This window comes from Prionailurus bengalensis, chromosome A3, assembly GCF_016509475.1.
Source record: "Prionailurus bengalensis isolate Pbe53 chromosome A3, Fcat_Pben_1.1_paternal_pri, whole genome shotgun sequence".
NCBI classification, from domain to species: Eukaryota; Metazoa; Chordata; class Mammalia; order Carnivora; family Felidae; genus Prionailurus; species Prionailurus bengalensis.
The window spans coordinates 60,400,736-60,423,462 of record NC_057354.1 but is presented as its reverse complement, the minus strand read 5'-3'; the positions used below and the strand labels follow the sequence as shown (position 1 = coordinate 60,423,462).

Genomic DNA, 22,727 nt, shown 5'->3' with positions numbered 1-22,727 from the left:
AGTGAAATTTCAATATTTCTCTTAATATTTACCTTCCAATTTCCTACCCACATGTAGAGGTGGAGGGGATGTGAATTATAAAAGGTCATTACAGTGTTATGAAAATCCAGTGGCTAAACTGATGAAGATAATTAAGTAAGCAACAACTGTATTCTGTTAATAAACTGTGTGTGGTCAGATCACTTGTGAAGGAAGGAAAGATGTAAGAGGACTAGTTCTCTGCTACTCCTAAGGGATGTGTGCTTGCCAAGGCCAAACTTCCAGGGAGAGACTGCTGAAATACAGATGTGTGTAGCAAACACAAGATTCTACCCACCAGAGAAACTGAGTACTGCATAACTGACAGACATTACTGAACGGTATGTCCATGGTATTTTTTCTCCTTTCAACGCTCATTCAGTAAGTTTTTCACTGACTGCCCAATGTGACAAGTATGCATTTCCTTAAGCTACTTACTTGTTTTCTAGAAACCAACCTAGCACAAAACCATACTACCAATACTTAAGAAACTACCCATATTGCCACATACCACAATACAACTAAATCTTAAGCTCAATACTGACTACTTCAAGATCTATTTATGACACACAAAATGTTGGAATGTCAAAAATCTCTTAAAAGATTTAAATAACCAAGAGAAAGGAAATCTGGAAAATACAGGTACACAGGAAGCATAAAGTTCTATCTCTAGTTATTGTCGTTTGTATTCATACCATGTAAACAGATAATCATGACCAACGAAAAGACTGTAATTCCAAAAAACTCCTCAGATATGTCCAGTGGCTTTCCTTCTGCCTTAATTTCTATGAGATCATTTCTAAAATAATCCCAAATTCTTATAACTGAAAACTAGGAACCTGAAATAATCAGGATGAAATTTAACTGCTTGCCTTCCATTCCACTGTATATTTCTGACTACTTTCTGATTAATATTCTTCTGGAAAATTAATTTTTAAAAACTTTTGGCTTTGCAGACATTCAAAAGGAAACTGATCAATGACAAAGAATTTAATTTCTAATCAAATATTTCTCAGGGAATTTACTCAGGGGGAAAAAACAGACATAAAAATGTTAATACTGTGATCAGTATAATTTATGATTTTTATTAATAGCAAAAAATTCAAAAGCCAGTGAGGCAAGAAAATGTTCAAACAGGTTCAACAAAGATATGGGGAATGATTCCTAGTATTTATCTTCTTATTCCAATAAATAAAGTCCTACTATTTCTTATTCCACAGCCTCACACAAATCTTTAGTGTCTTTACTGTTGATCAGTGACCAAACAACTAGTAATCAACTTGAGTCTAGAGACCACCACAAAATGATGTCCATGATTTTATTTTTATCCCAATCTAAATATACACAAAGCAAACTAATCACACCCTATAAAACATTCTTTTCTATCCCAGGAAAATATCATCATCCAATTCAACAAAGCAGGACTATAAACCAGTCATTTGTATTGCGTGCAGATTTTGCTTTAAGATGTCACTGACACCTTTAAAACCCTTGAATGAAAAAGCTAATTATTTCAACTCTTTCATTTCTGTAATGACAATACCAGCAGCAAAATCCAGATGTCTTCAACAGGAGCATTATGACTTCAAAGAGAGCTCATTTGTACCTGCTTTGCCTTTCAGGATTTTATTCTGGTAATACTGCCACTCCAACTGGGGGTTAGCGCCAGGACGTAAAGGTGCCCTTCCTGTGCCTCTGTTACTTGTAACAGCCACTGGTTTTCCTGTGAGGAAAAAAAAATTATTTTTAAATCTAAATATAGGAATGTTAACATGGCAATATGTAAAGGAAACATTTTCAAAAGTTTTAAAAATATGACATATTTTCTTTAGCTTTAGACATTAATCCATAAGGAGCTAGTATCTTTAAACATTCTCAATCACCATGCAAAAATCATCTAAGTTTCTCAACACCCTCCAAAAAGTAAACTATTTATGACAATATGATACATTTATTCAAGTTAAAACACTATCACTTTCTTTCCCATGATTTTTGTTTGGTTTCTTACAGTAGAGAAGAGTCAACTCAGATCCTAGATTCAAACTGGAATGGTGGGAGAGGGTAAGAAAACCAACTACATCTGGACTTTTTATATTTCTCGTATCAGAAAAGTAAGGTAACATCCAATCTTTCAATTTTACAACAAGAGAAACAAAAAATGCAAAGGGACCACAATCTGACCTACTATATAATAAACTTGAGAATACAGTCCCTCAGTTTTTGGTTTAGTTATAAAATCTTTCAGGTATCATTTCCTTGTGTATGCATTAAGTTACAAAAGAACTGTAACTTCTTAAAGCAATAGCATGCATCATTCATATATATGTTACTGAATGCATTTGTTGTGAGGATAAAAAACACTACCCTCAGAGTGACTCATCAGGCTAAACTCAATTCTTTAAACATTCTAAACTCCCTTCAAAGCTGAAGCAGTAGCTATTCATGACACAAATAAAGCCCTGGTGTTAACCCAGCAGTTTCTGTGCTTTCCTGAAAAAGAACAGACTCTCAGAAGAAAATGCTAATAGTTACATCTTTCAAGCACAGACAGAACTACTGAAAAATCCAGAATAAATGTTTTTAAAAGTATTGGTTTACTCACAAATATCTGAAATTCCATTAAAACAAAGATAACAGCCTATCTCAGCAATATTCAATAATGCAAAATTATTCTCAAACCAAAAAGTTGGAATGTGCACTAGCATCATCAGAACAGTTAATCAAGTTATTTACCCAAGAGAAAGAAAGCACATGGACCCAAACTGCGGAAGATGCTACCATAAAATTTCTATTTAATAACAAGTAATAGTAAATATGTAAAAATATAGAAAATGCCCAATGCAGGTACCAGTCTTATTAGTCTTAGATGAGATCTTTCAGCTGAAGAGGAGTATTCTTCCCTAAAAGACCTAACCTCCACAGGGAGAACAAAATGTTTCTAATTTCCCTTTATCTTTCTTGATAACTGAGTCAGAAAACTTGGAAGCAGGGATTTATTTTGCCCAGGAAAATGAAAATAATATTTCTTGAAGGTTTTATGATCCCTTAGAATATATATTTATAACAATATCAAGTTTTCTTAAAATATGAACAAGAATACAGACCTTTGAGATCTGGTCTATTTCGTATACCCACTGATACAAAGAAGCAATCCATATCAACATGCATTATACAGCTCTGATGCCTGGGTGAACTCAATACTGACATATTTCCTAGAAGGAAAAAGAAAATGTTCAAACCTGAAGCTAATTTTTAATATAAAAAAAAAAAATCAGGTCTATTTAATTTTAAAAACTGTACTTTAAGTGCCTATAAGTTGAATGAAGTCTCAAAAAAATACAGTATCTATTACAGAATATTTCAATCACTTCAAGCAAGGTCAAACGTCAGTTTCTTTGGCTCTAAACATAATCCAGAGATATAAATTTAGTTTGCAAACATAATTTGAAATCAATTATGAAGATAGCATGTTTTCCTAATCTATATTGTAATAATTATTAAGTCTTTCATCCAAAGTATGTCTAAATACTTAAAGTTATTTCTGTGTGAATATTTTATTAAAATGTATAAAAGTACTTTCATATAGTTACGTGGAGCTAAGTAACTTTAGATGATCAGTATTCCATATGCAGTCTACAAATATTCCTTGATAAAAAAAACAGTAAAAACTGCCAGTATAGAGTGCTTGGTAGGTGTCATGCACTGTTTTAAGAGGTTTACATGTATTTATTTAAATTCTCAATATGATGAAATATATAATCTTATTAGGTCCATTTGATAGATTAATATTATGTTATGTTAATGACTGTGTTATGCAGCCAGTAAGAAGAAGCTGAACTGGATTTCAACTCTAGGCAGTCTGATTTGAGCCCTGGAACCATCACATTGTTGCTCTAGATATATTTACAAAAGTCTATAAAACAAATACCTACATATAAATCTGTAGGTAAATATATACAATTCTCCTCCTTTAGCCATTAAACACTATTAAAAATCAGCTCTGAAGCATATATGCCACTTTCAAGAAAAGGGTAGTGTCCTCTCCTAAGGACTCTGCCTTCTAATCACCCTGAGCTATGTATTTTGGTTTATCAGGGTTACTGCAACCAATCCAGCCACAACTAGAGCTTTTGTTCTTTATCAGTTCCATCCTTAGACCTTTTTCCTAGTCCTCTAAAATATAGAATTCTTGGAAATAAGAACTCCAAGCTTGTAAAAAGTTCTAATCTCAGGGTACCTGGGTGGCTCAGTTGGTTAGGCGTCCGACTTAGGCTCAGGTCATGACCTCGTGGTTCATGAGTTCAAGCCCGCGTCGGGCTGCATCAGGTTCTGTGCTGTCAGCTCAGAACCTGCTTTGGATTCTGTGTCTCCCTCTCTCTCTGCCCACCCCCCCACTCCCACTCTGTCTCTCTCAAAAACTAAATAAACGTTAAAAAAAAAAAAAGTTCTAATCTCATAAAAAAGTTTTCTGTTGATAGGTTTAAGAATACTAGTACTGAAGGTGTTAAGTCTTCAGAATAAGCTTCCAAAACCTTACATTTTTACTCCCCAATGGTTCAGACTACTACATTTACCAAATTGTGACTGTGAAAGCAGTGTGAAAGCACCAAGTTCTCACTATGTGCAAGGCAACAAGCCTTTGTTCATGTTATCTTCCCTTAAGTTCAGAAGCCCACAAAGTGAGCACCATGGACCACCTATCACTCCACCGTGAAGGGGAAACTGAGACCCAGAGAGGTGAACTGGCCCATGGCCCTGCAGAGTCAGAATTTGGATTAAGGATACATTACTGAACTCAAGCCATGCACTTCCTTGCTATCCTCTGTATTATCTCAAGAGATGATTTAGAAAATAAATCTTAACAATTATAATTTTGCTGTATATAAATATTATATAAACATAATATAAACCCCAAATAACTGCTTTAAATATTCAAGTAGTACAGAATGCATATACCAAACACCTACTGAATGCTTTCATACAATATAAAAATTTATCATTTTATTCCATTCATGAAACTAATTCATAATAATTCTTTGCAGCTTTCAAAATTAAATGACCTTTACCATATGAGGCCAAGGGATGATGAATGGATAATCTAATACCTGTAACATTATTCTGAAATATCTCATAAGTAACACAAAGTATTTAGGACTACATCAAACACAACAAAACATAATAGAAAAAAACCCACAGGGAGAAGCTCTATCACTGTCTAGGGCAGAACCATGAGCTTCTCTCTGTACCTCAGTTTCCAATGCTGTAAGTTAAAAGGTAATATGAGATAATCTGAGATATCTCTCTAAAAAACAAAACAAAACCATATATTCTGTAAACAGTTATCTAAAACCTCAAACCAGAAACTAATTAGTAATGACTGCATAGAAATACAGTCTGTAATTGTTGGTTTTGTTTGCTTTTGAAGACAAGAAAAGTATTAAAAAACAAAATACAATTAACCCATCTACTATTATGTGAAAATACTTAATCTCACTACAAGTTTACCACTGTAATTACAGTAGCTATTAAGTCAGTTCTTTAATAATTTAAAAGTCATTCAGATGCCAGCTTCTAGAATTAAGTTACTCTTACCAAACCAATTTATTCTTACAAGAGTTTGAGCGCTGGATAGAATTACATATTATATTTTACACAGTTCAAAATTTCAACAACTGACAAGGTCTACATGAGGAATGAATGCTCAGAATCCCAACCTTGTTACTGTTTAAGTTACCTGAAAATATTCAGCTAGCCAACATTTAAATCTAAATTTGTAAAAAATATTTTAATAAGGAAGAAAGCTTTCTATAATCTGCTATACTTACTGTTAACTTACATGCCCCGATATTCCTAAAGACTTTTATGAGAGCTTAGTACTGATAAGAATACCAGTGACACCTTAAGAACAAAATGGTCAAGTACTATTGTTTCTTAAGAAAACAATGTTAGTAAGTATCTACCTGTGTCAGTTACAACAAGTGCAGACCTGCCTGTTTTCATTTTTTTTAACTTTTCCCTTCCTGGAAAGATACCACTACTTTGTCTTTGTAGGGTATTGACAAACTCAGTCAATTCACACTTCCACATTGATATGTGATGCAGTCTTGAGTGGGAGTAGAAGTCTGAAATAAAATTGCAATCTGAAGGTTTGGATGGCACTGAAGGTGCTGCCTTGATAAGAGCAGGTACTGAAGTGCTTTTTGTGCTTGAAGGCCCCTGAACAGCGGAGTGGTGAGCACCATTTATCTTAGTGTTACTGTGCAAAGATGATAAGGAGAAGGAATGAGTTCTGTGTGGATTCCGCACAGCATCTGTGTTTCTAGTGCTCTGTTGCAACTGATGCAAAATGCAGTCTCTGAAGTCAGTGCTGCTCTTCTCAGCCTGCTCCTCCTCCTGGGCAAAGTCTGGAGAAAGCCTGCTGGCAACACTGTTGCCCATGGGCACCAAGCAATCCTGCATCTGTAAGGCACCATTAGAGCTAGGAGTATGTCCATTAAAAATGGCAGTGCTGTCTCTGTGATGCGGAATTCCGTTTTGTTTCCTTCCTGGAAGGATGTGCTCCAGCTCCGCAAAACTAAAATCATTATTGGCATCTTCTTCATTCCAACTGTTCATTCCATTGACTTTGACTTCATTTTCTGTCTCAATCTTCTTAATTATGTGATTTCTACAGACAGAAAAAAAGATTTAAATTGATATGTGACTTTCAGGCTAAAACAATTTTTAATGTAAACATGGTCTTAAGTGATGCACACCTTCAATATTTCTCCCCCTAAAAATTGAAAAATTAAGCCATAAATTTTATATTCTCTTCCAACTAAGATAATTCTTAGCTAAACCAAAGTAGCAAGGTAACTACGAAAATCCTAGAACATAAAGTCTTTTAAGTTTTGTTCTTTTTTCAAACTTCAAATACTCCCAAAGAAGAAACACAAAAGAATCTCAGGTTGAAGAAAAAAGAAACTATTTTCAATTATTCTTCCCACTAAAATTTAAATGGAACCTGTAATCCCTAAATACCCACAGTAGCACAGTATCTGGCTAGGGAGTCAATAAATTATGGGAGTTAACATAAATAACTCCCATAAAAATGGATAAGAAACTTTATCTGAATTAATATTCCTAGTTTTAGTTTTATGTAAGGCATCATTCAACACATTAAATATGATACTGCTACAATCCTAGGGCCAGTTAGTTTCACTCAGGAAGACTGACAGACTGTATTTACTAATCCCTTAATAGGCCCACAGTCATGGGCAGGTAAAAAGAACTAGGTTAATGTGTACAGATAATTCAGTAAAATGTATACCTAGTAAAATGAGGACATCTGCTTATTAACAAAGGAAATGGCATTTCATTTCTTAAAAAAGCATATTCAGACACCAGGGTGGTCCAAGGCAATCTGACCAAGTTTCTGGAGGACAAGTTTATAAATGTAGGACCTATGACAAATGTTTTGCTAAATTCACATTCTGACTCCTCTAGATATTTGCTTGTTAATACTCTATAATAAAGACAAATTTCATTTGCATTCACAAAAATGATCTAAGTAACAAAAACAAAAACCTGAATTACAGAACAGCAATTCATTCTACTTAGAAACACCCATACCATTAACCCAATTACAGTTCAGGCTCCAGAGAAGGTTGCCTGATACATGATACCCAGGCATTGGTGAGGCTGCCACAGTATTACCAAGTTTAATCTAAAGTCTCTCATCCTAATACCAACACAAGAGATTAGCAGTAACAGTATGAATAAACAGAAAAGTCACACATGAGACAGATGCAAAACATTACCACCCATTTCTGGGTTGGCTCTGGCTGAACCATCTCATGGAATATGACAGGCAATTCTGATTAGGTCCAATCTTCACAGATGATCATGCCAGTGAAAAGGGAAAATAGAAGATCAGGGAGCAATTAAAATAAAAGAGGAAGGAAAGAAAACCTCATTTGCTACATGTCTGGCCCTTGAGATAAAGAGAAAGCAAGGGAACAAGAAGTCACATAAAAGAACTTCAAAGAAATTTATAAAACGTACTGAATATACTAAAGAATAAATATTATGGAAAGCAACAAAAGTGAGTTAAGTCAGAAAAGCCTGACATCTAGTTTTTTGTGTGACAAACAATAAGATTCTTCTCATGTATACTAGCAACATATGCAACAGAATTACAAACACTGGCAAGAAACACATTCCTAATATACAGTCTTTCTGTACTACAGTTTTTCAGCCTACACAAATGGATATTCATAAAGTAGCTGTAATGGAAATACATCATTGGGAGACATACATTAATTAGGCAAAAGTGTACATGTATTAAAAAGTACAATCTAATAGGTAAATTCCTGCTAAAACTGACACAAGGGAGAATTAAAAATAACAACCACCTAGTTCCTATTTTTATTATTGTAAGAGAAAAATACGAAGTTGCACATTTGGAAAGATTTTCTGATATTATTTGTTGTGCACCTTGATGGTGCTAAAAAAATTGAAAGGGTTAGGTAATGTGAAAAACATGAATATGCTTATAAGTGAATACAAGATAAAATACAAATGACAACAACAAAAACTACTGAAGGTAGTGATATCAGATCCTCCCAGCTTAATTGGACTTCTGGTCTTTAAATATATATATATATCCAACTCCCAAAGCAAGCAATTTAATAAATAAGGAGAACACTAGCGATAATAAACCACCTGATATACAAGTTAAGGCAACACACCAATTAATCATGAAACCAATTTACCCAAGATAACTGCAATTAAAGCTTAATCAATATATTTTTTTAAATCTGCCACATGGAATAAAGTCTAGAGTTACCTCTAGCTGTAACACTGAGGGTCACCAACTAAATTTTTACCAATGTAAATATATTTACATATGTAAAACTGCTATGAATTTGGAAATTTTCAAAAATAACCTAGAAATGTCAACACATTTATTATGTATATAGCACACAACAAAAGCATACTGGTGCAATTAGCTTGGTTTTTGAGAAAGCAACATTCTATAGCAAATTACTTATGTGGAAGTAATTTTGGGCAAATCCATGGAAAATTTTACTTCCAGTAATTTAAGATCCATTAGTATAACAGGGGAATCTACACTGATTGGGAAAGCTTCCTTATTTACATTTTATTTAAGAAACTTTCATGATAAAAATAAATTTAATTTTTAAGTTTATTTTTTGGGAGGGCACGTGTAAAAGTGGGGGAGGAGTAGAGAGAAAAGGGGAGAGAGAGAGAATCTCAAGCAGGCTCCACAGTGTCAGCACAGAGCCCAATGTGGGGCTTAAACTCACAAACCATGAGATCATGACCTGAGCCAAAGTGGATGCTTAACTGAGCCACGTAGACACCCCCAAAATAATTTTTAGGTAAGATACTTTAAACATATTTTAACATGTTTAATATAGATAAATGGCCATGTTTTGTATTTGTTTCTATTTCAGCAAAGCAGGAGCAGTACCCACACCCACTGCTAAAACCCAGCTTTGCAGCATTCCCCAATCTAGAGAAACTTACACCCTGTTGTTCAGCTGTTTGGATACACTGCTTGGACCCGGCACAGGATCCTCAGGTTTGCACACAGGATTAAAGTTGAGACCCTTCTGCATGTTGGACTGCTTGCTGTACAGCTGATAGGGAATGTAGGACAGGAGTCGTCCAGCTTTGATGCTGAAACAAAAAAGTAAAACCAACTTAAGAGTTTAATACTTGAGGAAAAGAAGTTTCATGAAAAATAAATGTTAACAACGGAGTTTTTCACCAACAATGAGCCACCTATTCTCCTAGTTTATTTCTTCTCCCTCTGTTTTAGTGGCCCTAATGCAACATAATCTTACTTAAACACTTAAGAATAAGATATTCCTTTAAAAGTCAATAGCCAATAACATTACATGAGGAGAAAAAGAAATAGAGTAAGATGACAAAACTGCAAGCATGAGTTCGACTAGTCAATACTTTAATCCTCATGACTTTAATATTTTTACCACAACTCCCCCTCAAACAATTCATATAGAATCATCAAGATTTTCTCAAATCTCCTCTAGTAAGCTTTTCCAGAGTAACTAAAATGGATGAGAATTCCCAATTTCCACACCATGAGCTCAGGAAGGGGAATAAAAGGTATAAAAACGTATAAAAACGTATACAACTTCTTGCCCTCTCTCCTACAGGGTACAGATTGGTTTTTTATTACAGATACTGAAAATAAGGTATTTGTTTTTGAGCTCTTGGAGACCAAGAATGTATTTTCTGATAAAATACTACCTACAAGTCATTGGGGAATCGTCTGAAATGTGTCTGTTGGTTTGTTAGTCAAGTAAAAATAATTTTACAACAACTGTGTAATACTGTGAGAAAAAATGTAAATGACACCATTTAAAGAAAAAAAAAGCCAAATCTATACCAGAAATTAGTCGTATACATTTTCTATAAAGAATAAATTGAGGCAAGATGCAAAAATACAAGAGAAACGAAAGAAATCATGAGGTGAAACTGCTGTCAACTTTTATGTAAGTGAACTGAATAAGCATTCTAATCTATACAGTTAATGTAATTAGAAACATTTTAGCCCATGTGAAGTATGGGCTCTTCAGAGTATCGTTTAAGTACGTATGTGGCAGATGTGCTAACATATTATAGTCTGGGAGCTTAAAAAGAAAGGGCAGAGTTTGACTGGGAGCCAGTTACCCCCAGCAGGAGACCCCAATGAGCTGGCATAAACTGCAACAATCACCACCTCTCACTGCCAGCAGACCCACCTGGGAACCTAACCATAGGAGGCAGGGTCCCCTGCTACAAGAGACTCAACACAAAATGAAGAACAAAAACAAATTCAGCCTTAGTAACTAAGGACAGCATTTTAAAACTGTGCTCCACAGCACTTGTCAGGCTTGAGGAGGCAGTGGGGTGAATCACAGCAGCTTCTCATTAACTATCTTACCCTTCAGATATCCACATTACATTGTCTGAAGAAAAGGATGAGGACAAAAATTTGAAAATCCCTAATTTATACTATATAAAAGTATAAGATTTGCAAGGCAAAGGTTTCAGTAAAATAATCTCATACCTAAAACTTCTCCATTAAAGGACTCCCTTGCCTCTTAGAAGTCGTGGCCTTATATTCATGCCCACATTAACTCAGGTTTAATGGCACATACACAGACACCAGGGAATTCTAATCAAAGCAAAGCAATCACCTCAAACACTTAGAAGTGGTAGTTGCTGTTTAAACTGCTCAAACTAAAAACAGGAAAATTATAGAAAAGAGTATCATTTATCATCCGTTAAATAACTAAAATAATGTTTAAAATTTTAAGTACAATAAAATCTCATAAAAACACTACTGAGAAGAGATGAACAAGACTGGGATTACAGTATGAAAGAAAGAGTACTGTAATTGCGCAAAAGGATTCCATGCTAGTACATGCAGACACCGGGCATTTATTTTATATATTAAGACATATGCCCAGACTGATCCATTTCCACAGGGCCAACTCATCTACATCAAACTTAATTAAACGGCAAAGAGCAGACCCAATTAGGAGTCAGAAAGAATTCGGAATCCTGCTGTTCTTGGATATATCTTATTAGCTCTGCCTTCTCATATATAAAATGAAGCAAACAGGCCATATGATAAGGATGTCCAAAGTAACTTCAGTTATTAAAAAACAGATGATTAAGCCTGACTTCAATCCAAAATAAAATCCACTCAGGTGAACTTTAAAACTTGTAACTGCCTTAAGTTGCTTTTTTGATTGTATTCTCTCTAGTTATATTCAGGGCAAGAAGGAAGAGTAGGTATTTGAAAAAAAAGCTCTAATGTAAACTCCCATTTTCTAAGCAAATCAAGTTCCACTCAGCAAGTGCCCTTTTCAACCCACTTTCCTACTATCTATGGATCTCCACCATTCCCTCCAAAGTCAAACTAATATCCTCAGAGCAAAATTCTAGCCCTAGCACGATGATAGGATTGTCTGCACATGACAACACACAGTACAACTGTGGAATGATACAAACTTTTTCATATTAAATATAATTTATTGTCAAATTGGTTTCCATACAACACCCAGTGCTCATCCCAACAGGTGCCCTCCTCAATGCCCATCACCCACTTTCCCCTCTCCACCAACCCCATCAACCCTCAGTTTGCTCTCAGTATTTAAGAGTCTCTTATGGTTTGCCCCCTTCCCTCTCTGTAACTTTTTTTGTTCCCCCTTCCCCTCCCCCATGGTTTTCTGTTAAATTTCTCAGGATCCACATATGAGTGAAAACATATGGTATCTGTCTTTCTCTGCCTGACTTATTTCATTTAGCATAACACTCTCCAGTTCCATCCATGTTGCTACAAAAGGCCATATTTCATTCTTTCTCATTGCCAAGTAGTATTCCAATGTATATATAAACCACATCTTCTTTATCCATTTGTCAGTTGACGGACACTTAGGCTCTTTCCATAATTTGGCTATTGCTGAAAGTGCTGCTATAAACATTGGGGTACATGTGCCCCAATGCATCAACACTCCTGTATTCCTTGGATAAATTCCTAGCAGTGCTATTGCTGGGTCATAGGGTAGTTCTATTTTTAATTTTTTGAGGAACCTCCACACTGTTTTCCAGAATGGCTGCACCAGTTTGCATTCCCACCAGCAGTGCAAGAGAGTTCCCGTTTCTCCACATCCTCGCCAGCATCTATAGTCTCCTGATTTGTTCATTTTAGCCACTCTGACTGGCATGAGGTGGTGATACAAACTTCTTATACTGAAAACCACACAGCTTCTTTTTTAAGGAGACACATAGCTAAAAGCCACGTTCTTTGATCTGATGTAATGAAGGGTCAGGTCATGAGAAAACAGCAAAAGGCACCGGTGACATATTCCAAGGATAGGCTGTCAACCTAATCCCCCAAGGTTTAAAAAAATTTTAATCTCTAAGATACATATGGTTTTCTGGAAGCCAAATGCACTTTCTAAAAATGCACTTTTGGGGCACTTGGGTGGCTCAGTTGGTTAAGCATCTGATTCTTGGTTCAGCTCTGGTCATGATCTCACGGTTAGTGGGATCGAGCCCTGCATCAGGCTTCATGCTGACAGCAAACAGCCTGCTTCGGATTCTCTCTCTCCCCTCTCTCTGCCCCTCCCCTGCTCAAGTGCATGCTCTCTCTCTCTCAAAATAAATAAAATTTAAAAATGAGTGAATAAGCAAATAAATAAATAGATATATACTTTTGACATTTTGGAATTTATTTTTTAACAACTGCTGATGTTTACAGAATAAAAATAAAACAACAAAGGAACTTCTATATTTTGCCTCTAACAATGTGCCAGGCATTATGCTAGATAATTGCACAAATTATTTCTAGTTCTCACATAATCATATCATGTCAATATTAGCCTTCTTTTACAAATGAGGATTTTAATATTTTCACTTTTAATTTTCATACATCTAACAATTACTCATATATATATATATACCATTTCAAAATATAAATTCACTTAAGTTATGGCTCATTGCCAAGGTTCAGATGACATATTTAAACTTAGGAAATTAATACGAATGGCCGCTGATTTAGAACATCAATTCCAAATCAACAACAGAAGAACCATAATGTAACAACTAAAAGATATTAATACCTCAAACTGCTCTTCCTCTTTGTCCTGAGTACTCCAGGTCCACAATACCCTGGTCTTCTTCTTACCTCTTAGCATGTACTTTTAACACAGGATAGAATTTACTCATGTACCAAGCATACTGTTTATTACGTTTTCTTCAAGAGAACACATAAGCTCCAAGAGGTAGGGATGGGATCTTTGTTTGCTTCATCGATAATTCCCAAATACACAGAGCACCATCTAGCCCATCAGAGATGCACAAGCATTTGCTGAATGAATACCATGCTTAGCCAATCCCTTCCCATCACTGCTTCCTGCTGCTTACCTGAGTCATCTCCCCTAATTCCTCATAGCTAAGGTTGTTGCAAGAACACTAACATACTAGGCTACCTAAATTATCAATGTGAGGTTAGAGAGTACACTGGTGTTAAGACATTATTTTTCACTCTTAAGAGGCAATGTGTGTTTATAATATAAAGCATTCCAATTTTAAAAACTTATTAATTAAAAATTAAACTTACCTTTCCACAATCCATTCTGGCCGAATTACTTTTTCTCCCTTTAATTCTTTAATTTTGGCATTTGGAAGATTTGTGGCAATAATGTGTGTTGTTTTGGATCTGGAATAATACACATGGTACTGACCTCCATGCAACATCATTAGCTTTCGCAATTCCTCGGCAGAAGGATCTGTAAAATTAGTATTAAAATATGTTAAAGAGTTTTTTTATGTAAGTACAGCCCTAGCTGAATAATCCCTTAAAAAGCCCAATTTGAGGAACATATCACTGATTTCTCCTGGGCTGTGTTGTCAGTAAACAAAATTGGGAGGTAAGTCACAAAGTGATAAGGCTATTTGGCTTTAGCACATCCTCTTCCCTGGCTACTGGAGACAGTCCACCAATAAAAAAAGCACTTATTGCTAAGATGTGCCCAGAGCAGATAGGGACCTCAAGTAATGAATCTACACTAATAACAGAGCAGATATTTTAAAACTTTTGATCACATTTTGCTACATGACCTTGATATTGGTTATCTTAGGTTTTAAAAAATTAACAAGTATAAAATCATTTATAGATCAGTGTACAGAGACTCCAATTAATCTTACACCTACCTCCTTCAGAATAGTACAATAGTTGGTAAATTACTCATACTTACTATGAGCAGACTTACTATAGGGCTATTAAAAGATTTTACCCCTATGAAACTTAATAACTTTTATTTATTTAAAGTTTTTTTATTTATTTTTTGAGAGAGTGAGTGAGCGAGCGAGCAGGGGAAGGGCAGAGAGAAGGAGAGAGAAAGAAGTCCAAGCAGGCTGGTCACATCAGCAGAACTGAGGTGGGCTTGATCCCATGAACGATAAACTAAAATCAAGAGTCAGATGCTTAACCAACTGAGCCACCAGGAGCCCCAATAACCTTTTTTTATTTAATATAAAAAAAGTTAAAATAATATTATTCAGTTTCTTAATATGAACTTTTACCAAAACCAAAAAATAACCAATACAAAAAAAAAATACAAAGAAACTTCATTTTTTTCCATTTTGTTTCTTCAAATTAATGTTTCTTAAACTATAGAAAAATACCTTAAACAAGAATCAGGGTGACCTATGCTTTCCCATAAAAAGTCGAACTCACTAAAGTTATGTTATGACCAGTATTACTAGCATCACATTAAACTAATTATTTTCAATAGCTTGTTTCTTCCACCTATTATCCTAATGAAAGCTCTAATCATACCTTCCTCAAAACAGCTGTATGGGGGAGGGGGTGTGAAGAGTGGGGAAATGTCACTGGAGGCTTATGTATCTACTTGTTATTCAAGCAACAGATTTTCTTAAATTCATATGATACAGATCAAAGTATTTAAATAAATACAATACAGGTCAAAGTATTTAAATAAACACTTTTATTATGATAACTATGTAATTAGGGGAGTTTTAGTCTTTAGAAGAAGAAAAACACTAACAAAGGACATTTAGATATGACAGGTTTCGTCTAGTCTTGGTAAATTCTTATAGTGTAGAATTCCTATGATGCTACTGATTGCACATACTACTACTGTCCCACAGAAATATAATGTGAACCACAAATGCAAGCCACATACATAACTTAATATTTTGGATCTATTAGGTTAAAAATATTACTGAAATTAATTTTACTTTTAGTAAAAAGTCCTCTTTAAGAGGCTTACTAGAAAGTAAGCTTACTTACTAGTAAGTAAGCCTCTTTAAGAGGCTTACTAGAAAATTTTATCGTTTCAACACGTAATCAACATAAAAAAATATAATTTCATATTTTTTTTAGACTAAGTGTCTAGCACATATTTACATTTAAAACATATGTCAATTTAGGGGCGCCTGGGTGGCGCAGTCGGTTAAGCGTCCGACTTCAGCCAGGTCACGATCTCGCGGTCTGTGAGTTCGAGCCCCGCATCAGGCTCTGGGCTGATGGCTCGGAGCCTGGAGCCTGTTTCTGATTCTGTGTCTCCCTCTCTCTCTGCCCCTCCCCCGTTCATGCTCTGTCTCTCTCTGTCCCAAAAATAAATAAAAACGTTGAAAAAAAAATTTAAAAAAAAAATAAAAAACATGTGTCAATTTAGACTAGCCACATTTCAAGTTCTTATTAACAAATGTGGCTAGGGGCTACCCAAATTTAACAGTGCACTAAAAAGAGAAATGAAACAACTTTTAAATAAAATTAATTCAAAATTCATAATGGAAGGTTTATAGGGCCTAAGGATCACAAAAAATAGAGCATCACAAAACTTAATGTAAAACAGTGAAAATTAAACAGTCAGAAATCTGCAGTTTACTTACTTTATTTCCCTAAGATTAAAGAATTTGGTTGATATAAAATAATAATAAAAAGTACCAAATTAAAGGCTAGGTACAACGTAACCATATGGACAAATACCAAACCCAATAAAAAGCAAGGTAATGCAAAAAAGTACTTACAAGTTAATCTTGTAAATTAACTTGGTTAATCTAAACCAATTCTAAATGTATTAAATGATTTAAACAGAAAACAGGCTGACAGAACACATTACTTCTGTAAACAGATACTTGTGAAGTATGCCCCCTCTACTACTTGCTCTCTGAAATCAAACCACTGCAGAATTTTGAAACTGGAAAACATGGACCTACTGGATAAAGTTGAGGAGGTTCCCTGAAGTCCAATTTTGCAAACTCTTGCATATTTTTCAGTGTGAAGTGGACCATTAAAACCAATCTAGTTAAAAGGTAAGATCCCATGAACTCTGGTGTCAGAATGACCTGGGTTTAATCTTGGCTTTAATATTCTTTAGCTGCATGACTTTGGACAAGGACTTAACTCCTTTAAGCTTTCTCCTCTTTACAAATAAATAAGTCTGGCACATAGAAAGCACTAGGTATAAAAACTGTTATTGTAAACTATAATGACAGCAGAACTCCTTTCAAGTAATGTATGACTTGAGGATCCTGCCCTAGACCCTGCAAAAAATCATAGAAGACACATATATGCTGACACTCAGTAGCCCTAATATTTTAAACAAACAGAATTGACAATAATGCACTAAGGAAAGCAGCCAGGGACCGTTCCACCAGTCCAAACAGCATGGCATGCATGGTGGCTGCCCTCATTTTCATTGCTTTTTGATATTTTTAAAACCGTATTTCTCTCTGGCTTTGTTTCTTCAGCAGAACATACTCCTACATTAAAAGTTCAAAAGAATATAAACAGCTCTGAAGATTTGCACAATAAATTCATTTTTGTGCTTGACACTCTCTTTAAATTCAGATGTGGGCTAATTAGAGAAAAATGTTTGGGAGACAGTATCCAACCCCATGAAACCTCTAGGACACTTAAGTTTTGTGTAACCCCATTCCTGCAATCTACTACACCAGTTAGTTTTCTTCAGACTACTAATAACAATCTGAAATTACTCTATTTGTTTACCTGATTTCCCCGTGGAGCACAAGCTCCTTGAGGGCAGGAACCTTGTCTGTTTTATTCACTTCCACATGTCTGGCACAAAGCAGGTATCAGGTATTATTTTTTTACATGTTTACTGAATAAATTGGCATCTCCCAAGCATCAAAGACTCCTGCCTGGAGTTTTTACCTCAATAGCAAAAATGGAGTGTAAGCGGTATTATCACTTCAATTCTCAAAATATTTATTCAGTAATTCAACAAATTAGGTCATAATAGCACAAGGTCCAAAGCAAGACTGAGCGTGTTCAAATCCTAGCTCCATCACCTGCTAAGCTGTGTGAACCTCAAGCAAGTTACTTAACTTCCCAGGGCCTCACTTTTCTCAGATGTAAACTGGGAATAATAGTGCCACAGAAGGCTGTTGTGGAATTAAGAGCTAAAAATTATAAACTGCTAAGAAAAATGCCATGCACACAGTAAGAATTATGTGTCAGCTATTACAAGTATTATTACTGTTCCCATCTCTATCCCAAAAGCAGAAAGGAAAAAAACTCTTATGGCTGAGACCACTGTCTACCTATAAATCACTAATTTTTTTCAATTTGTAATCCCACCTATAAATCCTTCTCTTGTTGCCCACCCTCCAGTACCTTTTCCTTCAAGAAAGACCTTGACATACTGGCCAGAATAAGAAAAGAAAATGAAAAATCAAACCAAACCAAAGTATATTCAGAGAAATTTTATCCCCCAAATCTTTACAACTGATGTTACCCTCTTGAGAATTTCAGAACTAAAAGACCTTTTAGAGATCTAATAACCATTTCATTTTCCACATTGGTCTAAATAAACTTAATCAAGTTAAACCAACGGGACCAATTTAAACAATAAATAAAACTATCCCTCAACCCTCCCTATGCATCTTCATTGAACATTTTATTTTTAAATACATTAGAGTATTAAAAAATAACTTAATCACTAACAAACATCATCACCACAGATTACCAATGATATCTTGGGTGAAGATCCATTAAATAAAAGAGCATGTCTCTGAGGCTCAGCAGCTCCCAAAAATGACTTTACCAAAGGAAGGGGGGGAAAAAAAGCACTGGTTCTAACAAATGATTTAATTAATTACGTATTTATTTGAGTGCATGTGCAAGCAGGAAAGGGGCAGAGAGAGAGAGAGAGAGAGAGAGAAAGAAGGAATTGTAAACAAGTTCCGTGTTGTCAGCACAGATCCTATGTGGGGCTCGATCCCATGAACCATGAGATCATAATCTGAGGCCACATCAAGAGATGTACGCACTACTGACTGATTCACGCAGGAACCCAAAAATTTTTTTATAAAGGTACATATGCCAAACAAATTATTTCCCTGAAGATATACTGAATTTTTCAGCAAGCAAATTATTGTTCATCAATGCACCTGAAGTTTCTTATAAATAGCATCAACTTTAGGCAGATTTATAGAAAAACAAAAGATAAGAGAGGGGCACCTGGGTGGCTCACTGGGTTAAGCAACCGACTTTGGCTCAGGTCAGGTTCTCACAGTTGGTGAGTTTGAGCCCCCTGTCTGGCTCTGTGCTGACAGCTCAGAGCCTGGAGCCTGCTTCAGATTCTGTGTCTCCCTCACTCTGCCCCTCATAGAGAGCTCATGTGCTCTCTCTCTCTCAAAAATATATAAACATTAAAAAATTTAAAAAAAAAAAAGATAAGAGAGATTAAGGTAACTTTCCAAAGTCACACACAGCTAATGGAATAGCTACAATTCAAGTCCAGGTTTCTGTCTCCAAAAACTCACACTTAATCAGCCTTAACATGCTGCTACACTGGATAGAAAGGCCTGGTTTCCAGCTGCAGTGTGACACTTAAAAGTCATGACATATTGGGCAACTGACTCATCCCATTTAGCTTCAGTGTCCTCATTACAAAATGAGAGGCTAGACTAGTTGACATCTGATTCCTTACAAAGCTATTGTATAACTGTATGTACTAACCACTATCTCCAGCAAACAAGAAAGAAAGCAAAGGAGGGAGGAAGAGAGAATCCATGTGACAGCGCAGAGCCCCATGAGGGCCTTGATCTCACAAATTGTGAGATCATGACCTGAACTGAAACCAAGAGTCAGATGCTTAACTGAAAAAACCCAGGTGCCCCCCAATTTTTTAAAGAGCAAACCCTATTTCAAACGAACCCTTACAAAAAAACAAAAAAAACAAAACCCAAATACCAAACAAGTAAGAGTAATATAAGACTTTATTTTTAAAGTTCAATCTATATACTTACTTATACTTACTACTTTGTGCATTCCAGCATAGTATACTTACATACACTTACATATACTTACTATTTTGCATTCCAGCATAGTAGTGAGAAAATCCTGATTCACACACATTAGAACTATTAATATTTTCAACTATTTAAAAGAAGTTATATTCCAAGGTCTATGTAAAAAGTACATAACCTAACAACAAAAGGTACAAAACATTTCTAGTAAGTAGTATATTTGAATATTTGTTTTGTGTTTTTAGTGTACTTAAAAATACATACAATTTTAAGACTGTAAAACCTTCCAAGTGTTTTGGAACTGAAGTTAATAACCTATTTAAAACAACTAGCAGTTTTAATCAGGCATAAAACAGCACTTATTATATCTGGAGACAGGAACCTTATTTAATGAGTGATAGTATCCTCAGTACCCATATTTTCTTTTCTTCTTTTTTTTAATGTTTATTTTTGAAGGTGAGAGAGAGAAAGAGACAGAATGCAAGTGGAAGAGAGTCAGAGAGAAAGGAAAACAGTCCACACAGAGCCCAACGCAGGGCTCGAACCCACGAACTACAAGATCATGACCTCAGCTGAAGTCGGATGCTTAACCGACCTAGCCACCCATGTGCCCCCTCATTTCAAGCATCTCACTTAGAATTTAGTAAGGATTTCACAAATGCTTTTTTTTTTTTTAACACAAGATACTCTATCAGATAAAAATTTCTGTGGGAACAGAGAGCTGACAAACATTTGACTGAGTTGAACCCAGAAAACTACATAGGATTTTACATTCAGATAACCTGAGGAAAATTGGTGAGCAAAGCTGTTAAGGAATGGGGGAGAGCTGTGGCCATAGAGTTGAAAGCACACTTTTCAAAGAACTAGGAATAATCTAGTTTGAGAGCTATAGGATGAATTAGCTTAAAGACCACACTGAGAGGACATGGCAGGGTTTGAATTTATGCTCTGTGGAGTCTTCGAGAAAGAACTAGGACCACTAGATGGAAGCTATAGGAATGCATGCACATTTTAACTCACTAAAACGATCATACCTGCTCCAAAATGAACTGGCTTGCACCCCAAGACAGTATACCATCACTGGAGTCACTGCAAGAGGCTGAGTGGTGGCCTGTCTCTAACTCAGCAATACTGAAGACGTAATTCACACACAGAAAATGATTAACTTGAAGACTTAAATTCCCTCCTAATCCCAAGATTCTGAGTCTGTGATCTAAAACAAGGGTCAGCAAACTAAGCCCTTGGGCCAAATCTGGCCCACCTGTTTTTGTAAATAAAGTTTTATGGAATACTACTCTCATTCATTTACATACTGTCCATGGCTGCTCTGAGGGCTATAATAGCAGAGCTGAACAGATGCAACAGAGAGTACATGGCCCACAAAGCTCTGGTCCTTCACAGAAAAAGTTTGCTAACCCTTGATCTAAAATACAGCCAAAGACTACTACTTTATGAAAACAAAAACAAAGTACAGTATTTGTTCTAAATATTTCCATTATCCACTATTTCAGATACTACTCAGAGAGGATAGGGTAGGTTATGCTGCAGTAACATATGAACCCAAAATTGTAGTGACTTAAAACAAAGGTTTATTTTTCACCCATGAAACATTTCCATCCTCTGCCATCATGTCCATGGAGCTGTGGCTCCATGTTATCTTTATTGACATACAGACCGATGGAGCAACCTCAATCTAGAACACTGCCAGTCATTGTGGCAAAAGAAAAAGAGGGTATAATGAAGCACGAACTGACTTTTAAAGCTTTATCCCCAAAATGATATATACCATTTCACTTACATTTTGTGAACATGGCCAAATCTGACATCAGTAAGTAAGGAAGTAAAATCCTTCCCCAGGGAGGGGAAGCAGATTTTGGTGAACAAAAATACAATCCACCACAGAGTGTATTTGGAAATATTTATGTAAGTAATTTGTCTTCCCTACTTCTACAACCTATACCAGTAGATCTATACTGATGTTCAGCCTAAAAACAAACAAAAAAGCAAACCAAACAAAAAAATTTAGCAAAAATTACTAAGCAAACTTAGTAATTTCATATTTCCTAAGATAAATATTAAAACTCAGAATTACTTAAAGATTACTCTCTACTATAAAACATGCCTAGAATAAAAAATCTGAAAATAGAAGAAAATACATCACTCATACATAGTTCTATGCCCCAAAAAACCACTGTAATGTATTTGCTTCTATCATGTTTTTTCCTGTACTTTTCTGTTTGATTGTCCCCTACTTTTCATTTTACATTCTACCCTTTCACGTTTACCAAAAATTTTTCCTATATTATTATAAATTATCCATTGTTATCTTTTGAATTGTTATTTAATGTTTAATTTATTTTGAGAGAGAGCGCGTGCAATCGAGTGTGCACACAGGGGGAGAGGCAGAGAGCCAGGAAAGAGAGAATCCCAAGCAGGCTCTGCTATCAGTGCAGAGCACATGGGGCTTGATCTCACAAAACCGTGAGGTCATGACCTGAGACGAAATGAAGAGTCAACTGCTTAACCAACTGAACCACCCAGGTTCAGTTTTAGGTCACCTTATAGATGGTATAATTTATACCTAAGTTTCTATTCTTATACAGTGCTTTGCTTTCAAACAAAACAACATGATTAAGATTATCTTTAATATTAACTTATAATGGAAGGCCAGTTAGGCTTATGGCCTTAGAATATACTCTCAGAAGAATTACTGAGCCAAACGTTATAAGCATATTAAGTCTCCTCATGTATTTCATAATGCCATTTTCCAAAGCCAGTATACCACCTTACACTCTTGCTCCATCAATGAAAGGGTTGGCTATTCTCATCCATCTGTTTATGTATTAGGTATATTCACATAATAATTTTTTGAAATTAAATAA

General features: G+C 35.5%; 1 protein-coding gene across 9 annotated transcripts in view; it reads right to left on the bottom strand.

Moving 5' to 3' along the window:
- The window catches only part of REV1 (REV1 DNA directed polymerase), a 92,994-nt gene that overhangs the window by 30,571 nt on the left and 39,696 nt on the right, over positions 1–22,727 (bottom strand). For 8 of the 9 annotated variants that reach the window (XM_043603160.1, XM_043603162.1, XM_043603161.1 and 5 more), the window contains 5 exons: positions 14,162–14,330; positions 9,550–9,702; positions 5,979–6,685; positions 3,123–3,230; positions 1,625–1,741 (listed from right to left, as the gene is read on the bottom strand). In XM_043603160.1, the coding sequence (XP_043459095.1) occupies positions 1,625–1,741; positions 3,123–3,230; positions 5,979–6,685; positions 9,550–9,702; positions 14,162–14,330 (1,254 nt within the window). Of the gene's footprint in view, positions 1–1,624; positions 1,742–3,122; positions 3,231–5,978; positions 6,686–9,549; positions 9,703–14,161; positions 14,331–17,581; positions 20,018–22,727 lie in introns of those variants that run through there. The other variant, XM_043603168.1, reaches the window with a different exon arrangement.